The sequence below is a fragment of the Amblyomma americanum genome, chromosome 1 (assembly GCF_052857255.1).
Source record: "Amblyomma americanum isolate KBUSLIRL-KWMA chromosome 1, ASM5285725v1, whole genome shotgun sequence".
In the NCBI taxonomy this organism is placed as follows: Eukaryota; Metazoa; Arthropoda; class Arachnida; order Ixodida; family Ixodidae; genus Amblyomma; species Amblyomma americanum.
In genome coordinates, this window is record NC_135497.1 from 556,710,330 (window position 1) to 556,723,210 (window position 12,881).

Here is a 12,881-nt window from a genome sequence, read left to right on the forward strand (position 1 = left end):
GATGTTCTCTGAATGTTCCACATCGACGATGTGCTCCACAGACTCGGAGCACTCCTTGAATGGCTCCAATTATCACAGCAGTAACAAATTTTGGCCTAATAAAGTTCATGTTCCCAGAGATAAAATTTTAAATGCATGTGCACTGTGCTTTTTTTTCTGGCGGGAAAATTTTGTTGGCGCCATCCTGAATTTCAATGCCATTCCGACATGTGGTGTGCCCGAGGATCTTCAACACTTGATCTGACGCTGCCACATCTTTAATAACCATTGCAAGGCACTGTTAAGTGCTCTAGGACTCCGTCAGGTCAGCCCCATAAACCTGAAGCATGTCTTTGGACCCTGGAGTGATGCAGCTTCGGCTGCGTGAGGAACAAAAGCATTACTACTTTTTCTTAAGGACACGGGTTTGGTGAACACCCTTTGATAATCATGTGTGCTTGCAAGCGCGCGAGTATGCTGATTTCACCTTTCACCCTTTCTTTTTTCCCTTTTCCTCTCTTTTTCACCCTTTTCTCTTCTTTCCTTCTCTTCTTTCACCTTCACCTGGAGTAGCATGCCAGGCTAACAACCAGGCAGACCTCTCCTGTATTCATTAAAGGGACTATGCAACGAATAAAAAGTCACTTCATTCACACTGCAAGTATGAGTCTTCAGAACTGAGCCGGCAATTAATTATGAACTTTTAAAAACCGTGTTTTTTAAAATTCGCGGGTCGATCGGTGTGCTCGTAGTGACCGATTTTGGAACTAAAATCGTGGAACAAAGACGTCACTGTACCATGACGTCGCCAGGCCACCACACGCTGTCATTCGCTGGAGCCACGGCAGCCACGACGTCACGGGCGCACTTCCGGTAGCCGTGAAAATCGTCTGCTCGTGCCGCCGCGCGACCCCTGCTCGTGCCGCCGCGCGACCCCTGCTCGTGCCGCCGCGCGACCCTCTCGCGCAAGCGCGAGCCAGGGCATTGCCTTCACGCATATGGTTTCAATTTTCCTCTGCCGCCTCCTTCTGTCGGGAGTTCCGGGGCCACTCGCACGGCTCTTCGTGGGCACGCATAGGGCTCGATGCCCATCGCGGCTGTAAAAGCAAGCAGTCGCACCTCGAGGTCTGGGTTTATTACTGCTAATTACCACAGATGACAAGCAAAGAAACCCGACGTGCGCCACAATCCAGGAAGGCGAAGAGACCAGAGAGATGCCGCCACGCCGCCGACGCTGCTGCTGGCGGGCTAGGAGAGACAACCAGAAGTTGGAAAATAAACGTCAGTGGATGACGTATTCATGGGCGGGGCCCAGTCCCAGAGCTGTTTTCTTAATTTTTTTTTCTGGTGCTCCTCATGTACAAGTTGAGGGGGGAGAGGAGGAGCGTAATTTTTAATTGTCTATATCTTCGCTGTTGTTGATGCTAGCTCAAAAATTCTTGCAGTGGGGTGACGAGTGATATCTTGTCTGCTTTACGTAATCTCAATTAATTTATTGCATAGTCCCTTTAAAGTCCTCTTTCCTTACTTCCTTCCCAATTATATGTTTCCCGTTCAAGCAACCAACTGCATTTTATTACCGATCAGCGCGAGCCCAGCAAACACCTCCACAAAGAGAATGCCTCGTCTGCACTCATTGTACAACCCTAAGGTTGGCCAAAAATTTTTCTCCTCACAACTTGTGAGCTTGGCGGTAGAGCCATCTTCAGTGATGTGATTGGTCAAGGTCAGTTTGGTGCCTTTTGGAGCAGGAAAGTCAGCGTTTGGCACAGATATATATGCTGTATCTTCCGTTGTAAAGTTGGGCTTTTTTTTTTTACGCCGGTGAGGCTCGTATACAGCGAATAATGACTGCACACCATCTCTTGCTGTTCCTAGTAACAATGTGTGTAAAAAAGAAGAATCGAGTTATTATACAGTTTTAGCATGATCCACTTCCGTGGGGAACCCCACAACACCTGCGCACTGGATGGTGTACGCTCCCCAGGGCCATCTGAGCATGCACAGATAGCTCACCACAGATGCGGTTAACGGCAGCTGAGTGCGTTGCGCTAAACATTTTTAAAATGTTATCCTATGGCTAAAATCATAACCTCGCAACAACCGAACTGAATGCAGTTGCAGTACAAAGTACATCCAGTCCAGTCATATTCTCAAAAGCTTCAATTTCATCTGTATGGCTCAAGGGCACATCATGCATTGTTTTTACTCAACATGGCGCCACCTGCGAAACGAAGAGCTACAATGCAAAACTGAGGTTGCGTGCTGTTGAATATACGCTGGAGAGCGGGAACCACACAGCAGGAAGACAGTTTGATACGAGTGAAAAAAAATCCAGGACTATCCGCCTCTTTTCGATAGGGCAACAAAGTGAAACCCAAAATCGACGCCTACTGAGAACTTCACGGTACAGCGGGCAGTTTCCCCACTTCAGCCATGTAACATGAGGCCGCTCCGGTCCCAAGCCCCCCGAACTAGACAAACATCACTCCGAGGAACAGTGGGAGTCTGCCCTGCTCAGCTCTGACTTGGCGACGCAGCAAAAGCTGATATCCCAAGCAAGAGCAACTGCGGTGGACATTGGGGTCCTGAAATAAGGACTCCACCCAAAATCTGTATTTTCGCCTCTCTATCCTACCTTTTTGGAATAAATGTTTTCTACTACTACTGCCACTTCAGCCAAGCAAGGATTGGAAGTCAAACCGATGCTGTTTGTGATTATTTTTGCCATGCGCATTTCCAGCATGCCCTCCACACCACGGGATGACCAGAGTAAATCGTCATGTGCTGCAGGCCTTATTCGCTTCTCTGTTTTCATTACGCGGGGTGACAACGGGCCCGGCCAGCATGATATGCAGTACGCATACGTTCGCACAGGATAACACGCAGCACTCGAGCATTTTATTCCAAGTAAATACGAAGTTTTGGCGCAGGCTTGCAATAATGTAGCAGCATGTAGCACACTTTGCATTTTCGCGCAGTTTGGCACAATTGGTGCAGCAATCAAATCACTGCATCTTGACGAGCAGCAAAGGAAAAAATCTCGTTAGAGATATTCGCGCCAAGGTTCCGAATATAATGCGAGAGGCACTCTAAAAAATATTATTAGCAGAAAAAAAAACTCTCCTTACAATCGTGCAAATATGAAACCTAGCTCAGCAGCGAGTTTGAAGCTTGAGGAAAACGTTCATGTACTTGTGCAGCTCTCCCAAAACTAAGAGCATTCTTATGAACCTCCATACATTACCAGTGGAACGAGACCTCGACCCGTGCCATAAATGTCTGTTTCATTAAGCAGAATTAAAGCAAGTTCGCTGCGCATTTGACAATGTTCCAAAGAACAGAGAGTTCACATGTGTCTTGTCCAAAGTAACTCTATGACCCAAGTGCTAAGTAATTTTACACACTATCTACACAGTGCAAAGAAAAATAACAGTAGATGTAACGATAAAGAGACAGGAAGACCGCAGAGCAGGTCATGGCATCCTAGACAAAATCAAAAAGAAGAAATGGGCATGGCATGTAATGTAAAGGCAAGAAAAAGGATGGTCCCTTAGGGTAACGATATGGATTCCAAGAGAAGGCAAGAGTGCAGGGGTGTCCACGGTAAGGTGGGCAGATGAGATAAACAAGTTTAGGGGATAAGGTTTGGTTTCGTTCATGGGGTTTAAAGACCTGAAGAGACTCGAGCTATGAGGGATGCCGTAGTGGAGGGCTCCGGATAATTTAACCACCTGGGGTTCTTAAACATGGACTGACACTGCATAGTACACGAGCCTTTAGCATTTCGCCTCCATCGAAATGAGAAGACCGCCGTGGCCGGGATCAAACTTGCCTCTTTTGGGACAGCATCCGACCATGTTTGCAGCGATAAAGTGGCTGAAGCTGGCTGGAACAGGACAGGGTTAACTGGAGGGATATGTCCCGATTATGAATTTTTCAACCTTCTCCAGGGAAATGACCGGGAGAAAACACATTAAAAGGGTCCGTCATTTGAAAGTGATGCCATCCTCCTTGCATGCACTACCAATTTGGTATCCTGTATTGGCCTGGGAGTTGAGACCTGTACACAATTAGTCACACACTATCCCTCGTGCTTTTGCAGTTTCAATCAATCAGCCAACGTAGTCGCCCACCATAGCCATCCACGCAGTGTTACTTGCTGCATACTAGGAGCGAAAAAGGCAGCCAATGTAGCGCTCCACTTGGAAATTCCTTCTGAAGAACCAGCTGAAAACACTTGACTAACAATTATGGTAGTCCCCACTGCAAAATCTGAGCGGAGCTTGATTTTTCGATACACTGAGGCAGAAAACTTTGACAACACTTAAGCTACCCTCGAGAGTACAATGCGAAGTACTGCCGCTTCGTCATACAATGCCTCTACCGCCCTAACAAACGCTCTTCAGTGGTGTACAGCAGACCGGTGCAACCCTTACCCGGTTCCGGTGTCCTCTCCCAAGTTTGCTGCTCTCTGCGAGAAAGCGTTGCAACGTGCTTGTCTATTGCTTTAAGAAGGAATGCTGAAGCCACAAAGGACAAGTCTTCCTTCGGGGCAGGCCAAAAGGTGTGTTCTTCCGTGTTGATAATGACAATAAACATCATTGCAACCAGACTATGCCCACTGCAGGACAAAAGCCTCTCCCACATTTCTCTAACCCTGTCTTATGCTAGCCGCAGTCACCCTATCCCCACAGATCAATCTCATCTGCCCACCTAACTTTCTGCTGTACCCTGCTACGTTTGCTTTGAATTCAGTCTGTTGCCCTTGACAACTATTAGTAATCTTGCCTTCGCCTGCCCAAACCCATTCCTCCTTGAATTCAACTAGGACATCATTAACACGTGTTTGTTCCCTCACCCACTCTGCTCTCTTCCTGTCACTAGTTACACCTATCATTTTCCTTTCCATATCTCGCTGTGTTGTCCCTAACTTAAGTTGAACCCTTTTCGTTAGCCTCAACGTTTCTGCCCCATGGGTGAGTACATGAGCGTCACGCGGCGTCCGTTCGTTATATCCCGATGTTCGTAGTAAGTAAGTGGACCACAGCTTTAAAGACAGTTGGTTGTCAAAACACAAAATTTTTCTTTGCGAAAAAATCTGTGATGGACAGATCCGATGAGGAAGGTTTCCAGTTTATTTAAAGCAGAAGCGTGCTATTGCTGAGGCCCTTGGCATAGACAAGTTGTCCGAGTCGCTCTATGTAGCTCATTGCTACAGGCATGCTTATGGGTGCTGGCTCCTAAGTTTCATCCTCATCTGATTCCTCCGCGTCACTCTCGTCCCGCACTTCAGAAACGATGCCCTCGTCCATGCACGGTTCCGCAGTGTCGGCGTCGTCATCGACAAAAATAAAATCATTCCAACCAATGTCATGACGACGTGCTGCCATAAATCGCCGCTGGGCTGGTCATCTTCCGAAGCATCAGGCTCGGCATCAGACACTGTGTCGACGAAGCTGGCCTTGCAGAAGCAGTTCCGCTCGCCAGCGGCTGTCACCTCCGCCCAGGCTGCTTTCATCATCGCTACCGCTGAATACAATGAAAATGGGCTTGGTGTTCCCATCCGCCGTCGCGAATTACAACCAGGGCCCGAGATTTGAACGAAGCCAACGAAACGTCCGCACCGCAACAGGAGTGATAAAAGTGCGCGATGGGGGTAGACGTGCGACGTGCACTGGCGGCAATCAAGCCAATCAAGCTAAAGATACAGACACACAGCACCAGCGGAGAGACCAATGAGGGGCATCCGTGAGCGTCAGTGCAGCCACCTCTAGGCCCCACGGAAGGCCTGCTTCACGGAGCGTGGCCACCGCGTTCGGCACCAGCGGCGGCACGGCTGATCGCAGAGGCCATGCGCCAAGAGAGCAAGCAGTGGGAGCTGAGTTTCAAGGAGGGGCAGGAGGGTGATCTTGGAAGGCGTGTTGGCGGGGAAAGGGTAGCTCGCTTGAGAGCGGCGCGAAACAGAGCGGACAGTTGGCCTGCGATGAGGCTCGAGAAAACATATCGCGCGCAGGGCACACAAAGCAGTCGAAGGCAGGTTATCTCAAATCACGGCGCCGGGTATACGCCGTCTGTTTGTTGTAACCGATCAGCAGGGATTAATGACGTTCGTTACACGTGTGATTTTGTGCCTTTGAAACAATGTATATCTTGATGGTTGCGCAGGCCTCGTTCATTATAAGCGAAAGTTCGTCTTAAGTGGGGCCGTTATATGTGGCCTCGACTGTATTTCCTTCTCATGATCCGGATCAGCAGCCACTACCTGCCCTAAGAAGACATATTCTTTTACCACTTCCAGCCCCTTGCTACCAATTGTGAACTGCTGTTCCCTTGCAAAACTGTTGAACATTACTTTGGTTTTCTGCATATTAATTTTTAGACCCACCACTCTGCTCTGCCTATCTAAGTCAATGATCATGCATTGCATTTCAACCCCTAACTGACTTAGCAAAGCAATGTCATCAGCAAATCGCAGATTACCAAAGTATTTTCCATTAACACTCATCCCCAACTGTTCCCGGTACAGGCCTCTGAATACCTCCTGTAAACAGGCGGTGAATAGCATTGGCAAGATCATGTCTGCCTGCCTGGCACCCTTTCCTATTGGAATTTTATTGCTGACTTCATGGAGGCCTATGGTAGCTGTGCAGCCACTATAGATACAGTATGAACGCATGTAAGGGCCGCACCCATGTATGGCTTGCACCCTGTTTTCCAGGAAAAAATATTTTTTTAAAATAATATCCGTGTAAGGGCTGCACCCAAATTTCTCACGATCCACGCGGGAATAGCCTTCGAAATGCACGTGCCGTGGCCTCTGCAATCAGCTCCAGCTGCGAGCAACTGCACGCTAGCTCACGGAGGCGACGCATGCTCACAGGAGCTTTAATGTGCCGGCCACAAATGGCGCCCAAGGCCGCGGCTCACCATCACCATCGTCAACTTTTTCCTCCGCCGCGAGCTCCTGCTAGCCATATCGGCATCAGTGTCACCAGCTCCAGGCTTTCTTAGCAGCCACAGCGGTCAAAGGCATGGGAGTTGTGGTAGCATGCTAGCTCACCGTAGTTGCTTTCGCGTGCTGCCGCCGAGCGTAGCGCTTTTAGCACGATGGGCAAGCACCTTAATAACTACACGGCTGGGAGTTTGCCGTTGAACACGGCAAGCGTGCGGCAGGCAGGAAATTTGACATCGCCAAGAAGTGCGTCCGACAATGGTGCAACCAAAAGGATGCATTGAGGAACCCAAGCTGCAAAAAACGCGCTTTCCTGAGCTGGAAGAACAGCTGCTCCGCTAAGTGATGGAACCACATAACAACGGCTACGCACTGACATGCTGCGCAACTTCTTGTGGAATGAGCGTGCACCAGGGCACAGCACCAGCTCAGAGTTGGAATACTTCGCCAGTGATGACTGAACGTAGAATAAACGCCGCTCATTCCCTGACTGCTGTGTTTTTACTTTTTTTTTCGCACATCACGTGTATGGGCCACACCCTGAGAATTGGCCCTCAAATCTGAAAAAAAGTGTGGCCCTTACACACGTTTATACGGTATCTTCCAGTATTTTTACATAAGGCTCATCTACACTCCGATTCCGAAATGCCTGCTTGACTGCTGAGGTTTCGAATGAGTCAAATGCTTTCAAGTAATCTATGAAGGCTGTATATAGGGGTTGGTTATATTCTAGGCATTTCTGTGAATATGATCTATTGTTGAGCAGTCTTTACGAAAGCATGTCTGATCATTTGGTTGATTGAAGTCTAAGGTTGTCCTTATTCTATTCGTGATTACCTTAGTAAATACCGTGTAGGCAAAGAAAAGTAAACTGATCGATCTAATTTTTCAAGTCCTTGACGTCCCGTTTCTTATGGCTTTAGATGACGTTGGCATTCTTACAAGGTTGCAGTTTCCATATTGCAGTTTTTTTTCATGCCGCACGTGACCTGAACACTTCTTACAAGTCACAGGCATCATTCGGTTGATGATGAAACCAAAACAAGAGCAAGATATGCAATTATAAATAAATTAGCGGTTGCAGGAGAATACTACAGGGTGAGCCATGCATATCATTTGAAAGAAGAAAAAACAAGCAAAAATTTGAAAGGCCATCGGACGTATCCATCCAATTCAAAACTTCCGCACGAGAAACTCAATCCGGAGTTTTGTGGACGTGCTGCGCGATCTAGTCTGTGTGCTCAACTATTCTTTTCATTGCAGTTTTGGCTTCAGTGTTTCGACACGACGGGGCGCCGTGAAAAATGAAACTTCAAACGGCTTCGAAGTTGGATGGCAGACGCTTGATATTGCTCGACGGTACCGAATACATGTTTCTGTGGAAAGATATCTCCGACAAGAGCTTTTCGGAAGATAGTACGGCCGACAACGACAATCACTAAAGCACTGACTACGGACACTTCCGAAGCGTGTGCGCCTGCGCACCTGAACATATGCCAGAACCGGTCCGCGCACGCTCGCGCCGTAGGGCATGAGTAAACACGAGTGCTGCGCCCGATCTGTATCTGCCAGATATTTGGCACCCGCGCTACACGCATCGTATCTGGCGTGCCAGTGTATACAAATAATTGGAGGTTGTTCAGCTTTCGCGACTTCTGGAATGTCTTCGAGCTGATTGCTTTATTCGCATTACAGTGAAAGCTCGTTAATTCGACCCCCGTTAATTCGGACAATCGGATAATTCTACCTGCCCGCATTGTCCCTACAATTATATATAGGAGTCTATGGGGCAAAACTCTCGTTAATTCGGACAAATTTTACCGCCCATCGGTTAATTCGACCTAGTTCCACGGCCCGCCAAGAGCGGCGCTACTGTAAAGTTGGAAAAAAAGAATGTAGCGTAGGCCATCCGTACGGTCATCGTCATCAGCAGTGCGAGAGAGGGCGAGGAAAGCAAGGTTAGCAGTGGCCGAAGCGCCCGGTGTCTTTCTTTGTGCTTCGTTGCCTCTTGCAGTCGTGCTCAGTCGTCGTGTTAACCCTATCTTCAGCAAGTCTCGTTTTGGCGTGTGTCGTCGTTGCCCCGTGTTTCTTGCTGCTACGATGGCGGTTATTGAACCCTAACACGCCTTTTCTGGATATTGCGTGCTTTGCCAGCGTGTTTACTGTGCTGTTTTCGAGTGCGTAGCGCGCCGTGCCTGCGCGCCTCGCCATCGCGTCCTGCTCCGATGGCAACACCGGCAAAGCGGCCGAAGTACAACCAGGCGAAGGACCTAGCCACGAAAGTGGAAATATTGATAGTGCTGAAGGATGGTGTTTCACGCTCTGACGTGATGGTCAAGTATGATGTTAAAAGAACCACCTTGGCCACTTACGTGAAGAATGAAAACAGCATTACGGAGGCGTTTGACAGTGAAGCCTACGGTGACAAAAGGAAACGACTGCGGACTGCGGCCCACCCGGAACTCGAAGAAGCCGTAATGCGATGGATTAGAAACGCACGTGAGGCCTACCTCCCTGTGAGTGGGCCATTAATTTGTGCCCAGGCTGAAAGGTTCGCCACAAAAATGAACCTTGAAGAGTTCAAAGCTTCTGAAGGTTGGCTTGCTCGCTTCAGAAGCCGTCACAATCGGACTTTTAAGAGTGTGTGTGGCGAAAGAGCATCCGTGGACGAAGACAGGATCGAGGAGTGGCGGATCACCGGGCTTCGTGAACACCTAGCTGCGTACGACGCTCCGAATATATTTAACGCCGACGAAACAGCGCTTTTCTTTAAAGCACTCCCGGATAAGACGATCACCTTTAAAGGTGACCCCTGCACAGCAGGGAAAAGAAGCAAAGAAAGGGTCACTGTGCTACTTGCCGCCAACATGACGGGAACAGAGCGTCTGCCTCTCCTAGTGATTGGAAAGGCTCAGAAGCCGAGGTGCTTCAAGAACGCGCGGCGCCTTCCGGTTGAATACCAAGCCAACAGGAAGGCTTGGATGACGTCCAGCATATTTCAGTCCTGGCTTCATCAAATGGATCGGCGTTTTCGAGCTGAGAAACGGAAGGTCCTCATGGTTGTGGACAATTGCAGTGCTCACTGCAAGGTGTCGGGCCTGGAATGGATTAAGCTTGTGTTCCTCCCGCCGAATACAACCGCAGCCCTTCAGCCCATGGACCAGGGCATAATCCAGCATATAAAATGCAAGTACAGAAAGCATGTATTGCAGCGCATGCTTCTCTGTATGGAAGCTGGGAAGAAGTACGACCTTACGCTCCTCAGCGCTTTGAACATTCTGGCGCACGAATGGGCCAACACGCCTACAGCAGTTATTGCGAACTGCTTTCGGCACAGCGGTTTTGTGCAACCGAACTGCGGTGTGGGGGAACTGCCGACAGAAGCAGCTGACGCAACCACAGAAGACGACAGCTGTTTCGACAGCGTTTTGCCTCCTGCCGTGCGGCTCGCGGATTACGTGTCCATCGATGATGGTGTCGCCATTGCCGGTCAGCTGACCGAGGACGAAATCATCCAAGAAGTGACAGGCGCCGACAACGACGATTCGTCGGAAGATGACGATTGTGAGCACCTGCCCCAAACGCCGAAGCGCACGGTGAAAGAAGCCGCAGAAGCCTTGTCCGTGCCGGAAGACTTCTGTGAACAAATTCCGGATGGTTCGCGTGCCGCGGAGCATCTGGCAGCTGTTAGAGCTATTGTAGCTGCTCAAATTCGCCCGAAAAAGCAGATGACGATAACAAACTTCTTTGCCAAATAAAGGTATGTCATGCTGGGGCAAATTTCATGTTTTTTGTAGTTCATTCAATATTTCGACATTCGGTTAATTCGACAATTTTTCGCGGTCCCATCAGTGTCGAATTAACGGGCTTTTACTGTATATGCAGATGAAAACTTTTTTTTTACGTTTTTACTATCCCCAAATAACACCTTGTATTATATGCAGGTCTGTTATTATACACGGGTTTTTACGGTACATGGGAACTGTTGACTTGCTGCAACTACATCTCTATTGGAATACAGGAATCATCTATTCTGGCCTTCTGCCATCAAAAATAATTTCCCAAAATCTGGTTTTGGCTTTGCTTGCTTTTTTTTGCACCTAGCAGACTTGGAGGATTCAGTGGCGGCTGCATCTATTGGCAAGACTTGGAAAGTGTCCTGGCTTTTGAACCACACCAATGAAACGTCATCAATCCTGATGTTCCAGAGCTTGCCCAAAATGCCAAATTTGATCAGATGGCTTTCAGGGAGCAGCTCATTCAACAAATCTTCGAATATGATGAGGTAGAAGAAGTCCACGTCCCCAATCCTCCTTAGAATCCATCCATCACCAACCGAAAAAATGTAAAAAAGAGGGAACTGCAAGCTCAGCTATCAGAGAACAAAACATGAACAAATATCAAACGTTATGTGCAGCACCTCTCAGGTCTACCTCTGCTTCAAATCTTCACGTGATTGCTTTTCACAGTGGCACCACAGTCATGACCCCTGACTAGACCGGCCATGGAAAGTGCAATAATATTTCTTCAGAGCTGAAACTAGAACGACAGCTATAAACATGTGCAACAGTTTGCATATTCCAGTCTTCCTCTAATCAAATTCTGGCTTAGTGCAGCCGGTTTTTTGTTTTTTCTATATACTTTTTCCGTGTTTTTGCCACATTTGACTAATAAATGTTAAAATACTTTTGCCCACATGACTCTGCTGTTTGTTTCATTCAGAAGTGTAACTAATAAGCTACAATTTCATGTTTTGCACATGCACTGGGTTTGTTACTTCTTGTGAAAAAAATTTTTCTCTCAGTACTCTCCATTTTTCTGCGGTAGCGAAAGAGCTAACTTAGGGAAACAACGTGTTATATTCGTGTAAGCAGGACAAACATAAAGCATAACTAACATAATTCATGTCATGGTCCATCCTTCAAGCTACTAAGGATTGCATAGAAAGACCAGGTGAGAAAAAACATGCCGCACTTGGACATTCAGAACTCACCTTGAACAACTTTTCATGGTGGGCCTCCTCAAGGTCTCCATTCACATACCAGTACATTACTTCCTGCATGTCTTCTTCCAGAGCCTGTAATGCCAGCCAAACGAGAGAAGCTAGCATCGGGTACAGAACCATTATCTCACTATGCACAGCAGCAATAATGTAATCTTAAAATTAATACCCCTGTCAAATGGACATTTTCAAAGGCTATCGATTCAAAAGCCTTCAAGATTCTCAACTGCTATCTAACTTGAAGCAGTTGTGCCGCTGCTACACGGCATACTCAACTGCTGTCAAGAGGTTCCATCATCTGACACCAAGGTGGTGTGGCGCCACCATCGCCCCCAATAATTTTGAAGGTATGCTAGCAATCAATCAATAAGTTTAACCTGAAACGGTTAAAAACAAAATATTTATTCATTACAGTAGCATTAATCACTCACTTCACTGTAATAATCAACTTCACTGTCTTCGACAAGCTGTTGTAGCATTCATGCACTTCTGAGGTAGCTGGTGTTGGTTGTTTTTGTACCGCTGGCAACAATGGTATTACAATGGTATTAAGTGTTTTATCACCCGGGCTGTCTCTTCTCTGCAAAATAAGTTGGTATATCTTGAAGTTCTATGTTTTTCAAAGATAATACTGTTCTAATTTTATTCCCCAGCATGTTGCTGTGAGCACTTTGTGTCCAAGAGTGCACGCAGCGGCCATTCGAAGGTCCTCGAAGTCTCAATAAAGTTCCGAAGTGTTCCGTTAACTCTGTAGACTAATGACTCAATAACCATCAGAGCCGCCCTGCAGCAGCACTCAATAGTCGACAGAGGGCCTTCGAGAGGACCATGCAACAGTACAGCTAAAGCTGTCTCTGCTAGCCTTCCCTCCTTGGATGTGACCGCAACGGGCCGGCTAAGGAGGAGCGCGGGCAAGGAGAACTTCAGCAGCTCAGCACCACTGAG

At 47.8% G+C, this 12,881-nt stretch overlaps 1 protein-coding gene across 3 annotated transcripts in view; it reads right to left on the bottom strand.

Moving 5' to 3' along the window:
* Nucleotides 1-12,881, bottom strand: part of LOC144116357 (condensin-2 complex subunit G2-like) — a 194,193-nt gene that overhangs the window by 133,048 nt on the left and 48,264 nt on the right. For all 3 annotated transcript variants that reach the window (XM_077651127.1, XM_077651126.1, XM_077651128.1), the window contains exon 8: nucleotides 11,928-12,011. In XM_077651127.1, the coding sequence (XP_077507253.1) occupies nucleotides 11,928-12,011 (84 nt within the window). The remainder of the gene's footprint in view (nucleotides 1-11,927; nucleotides 12,012-12,881) is intronic.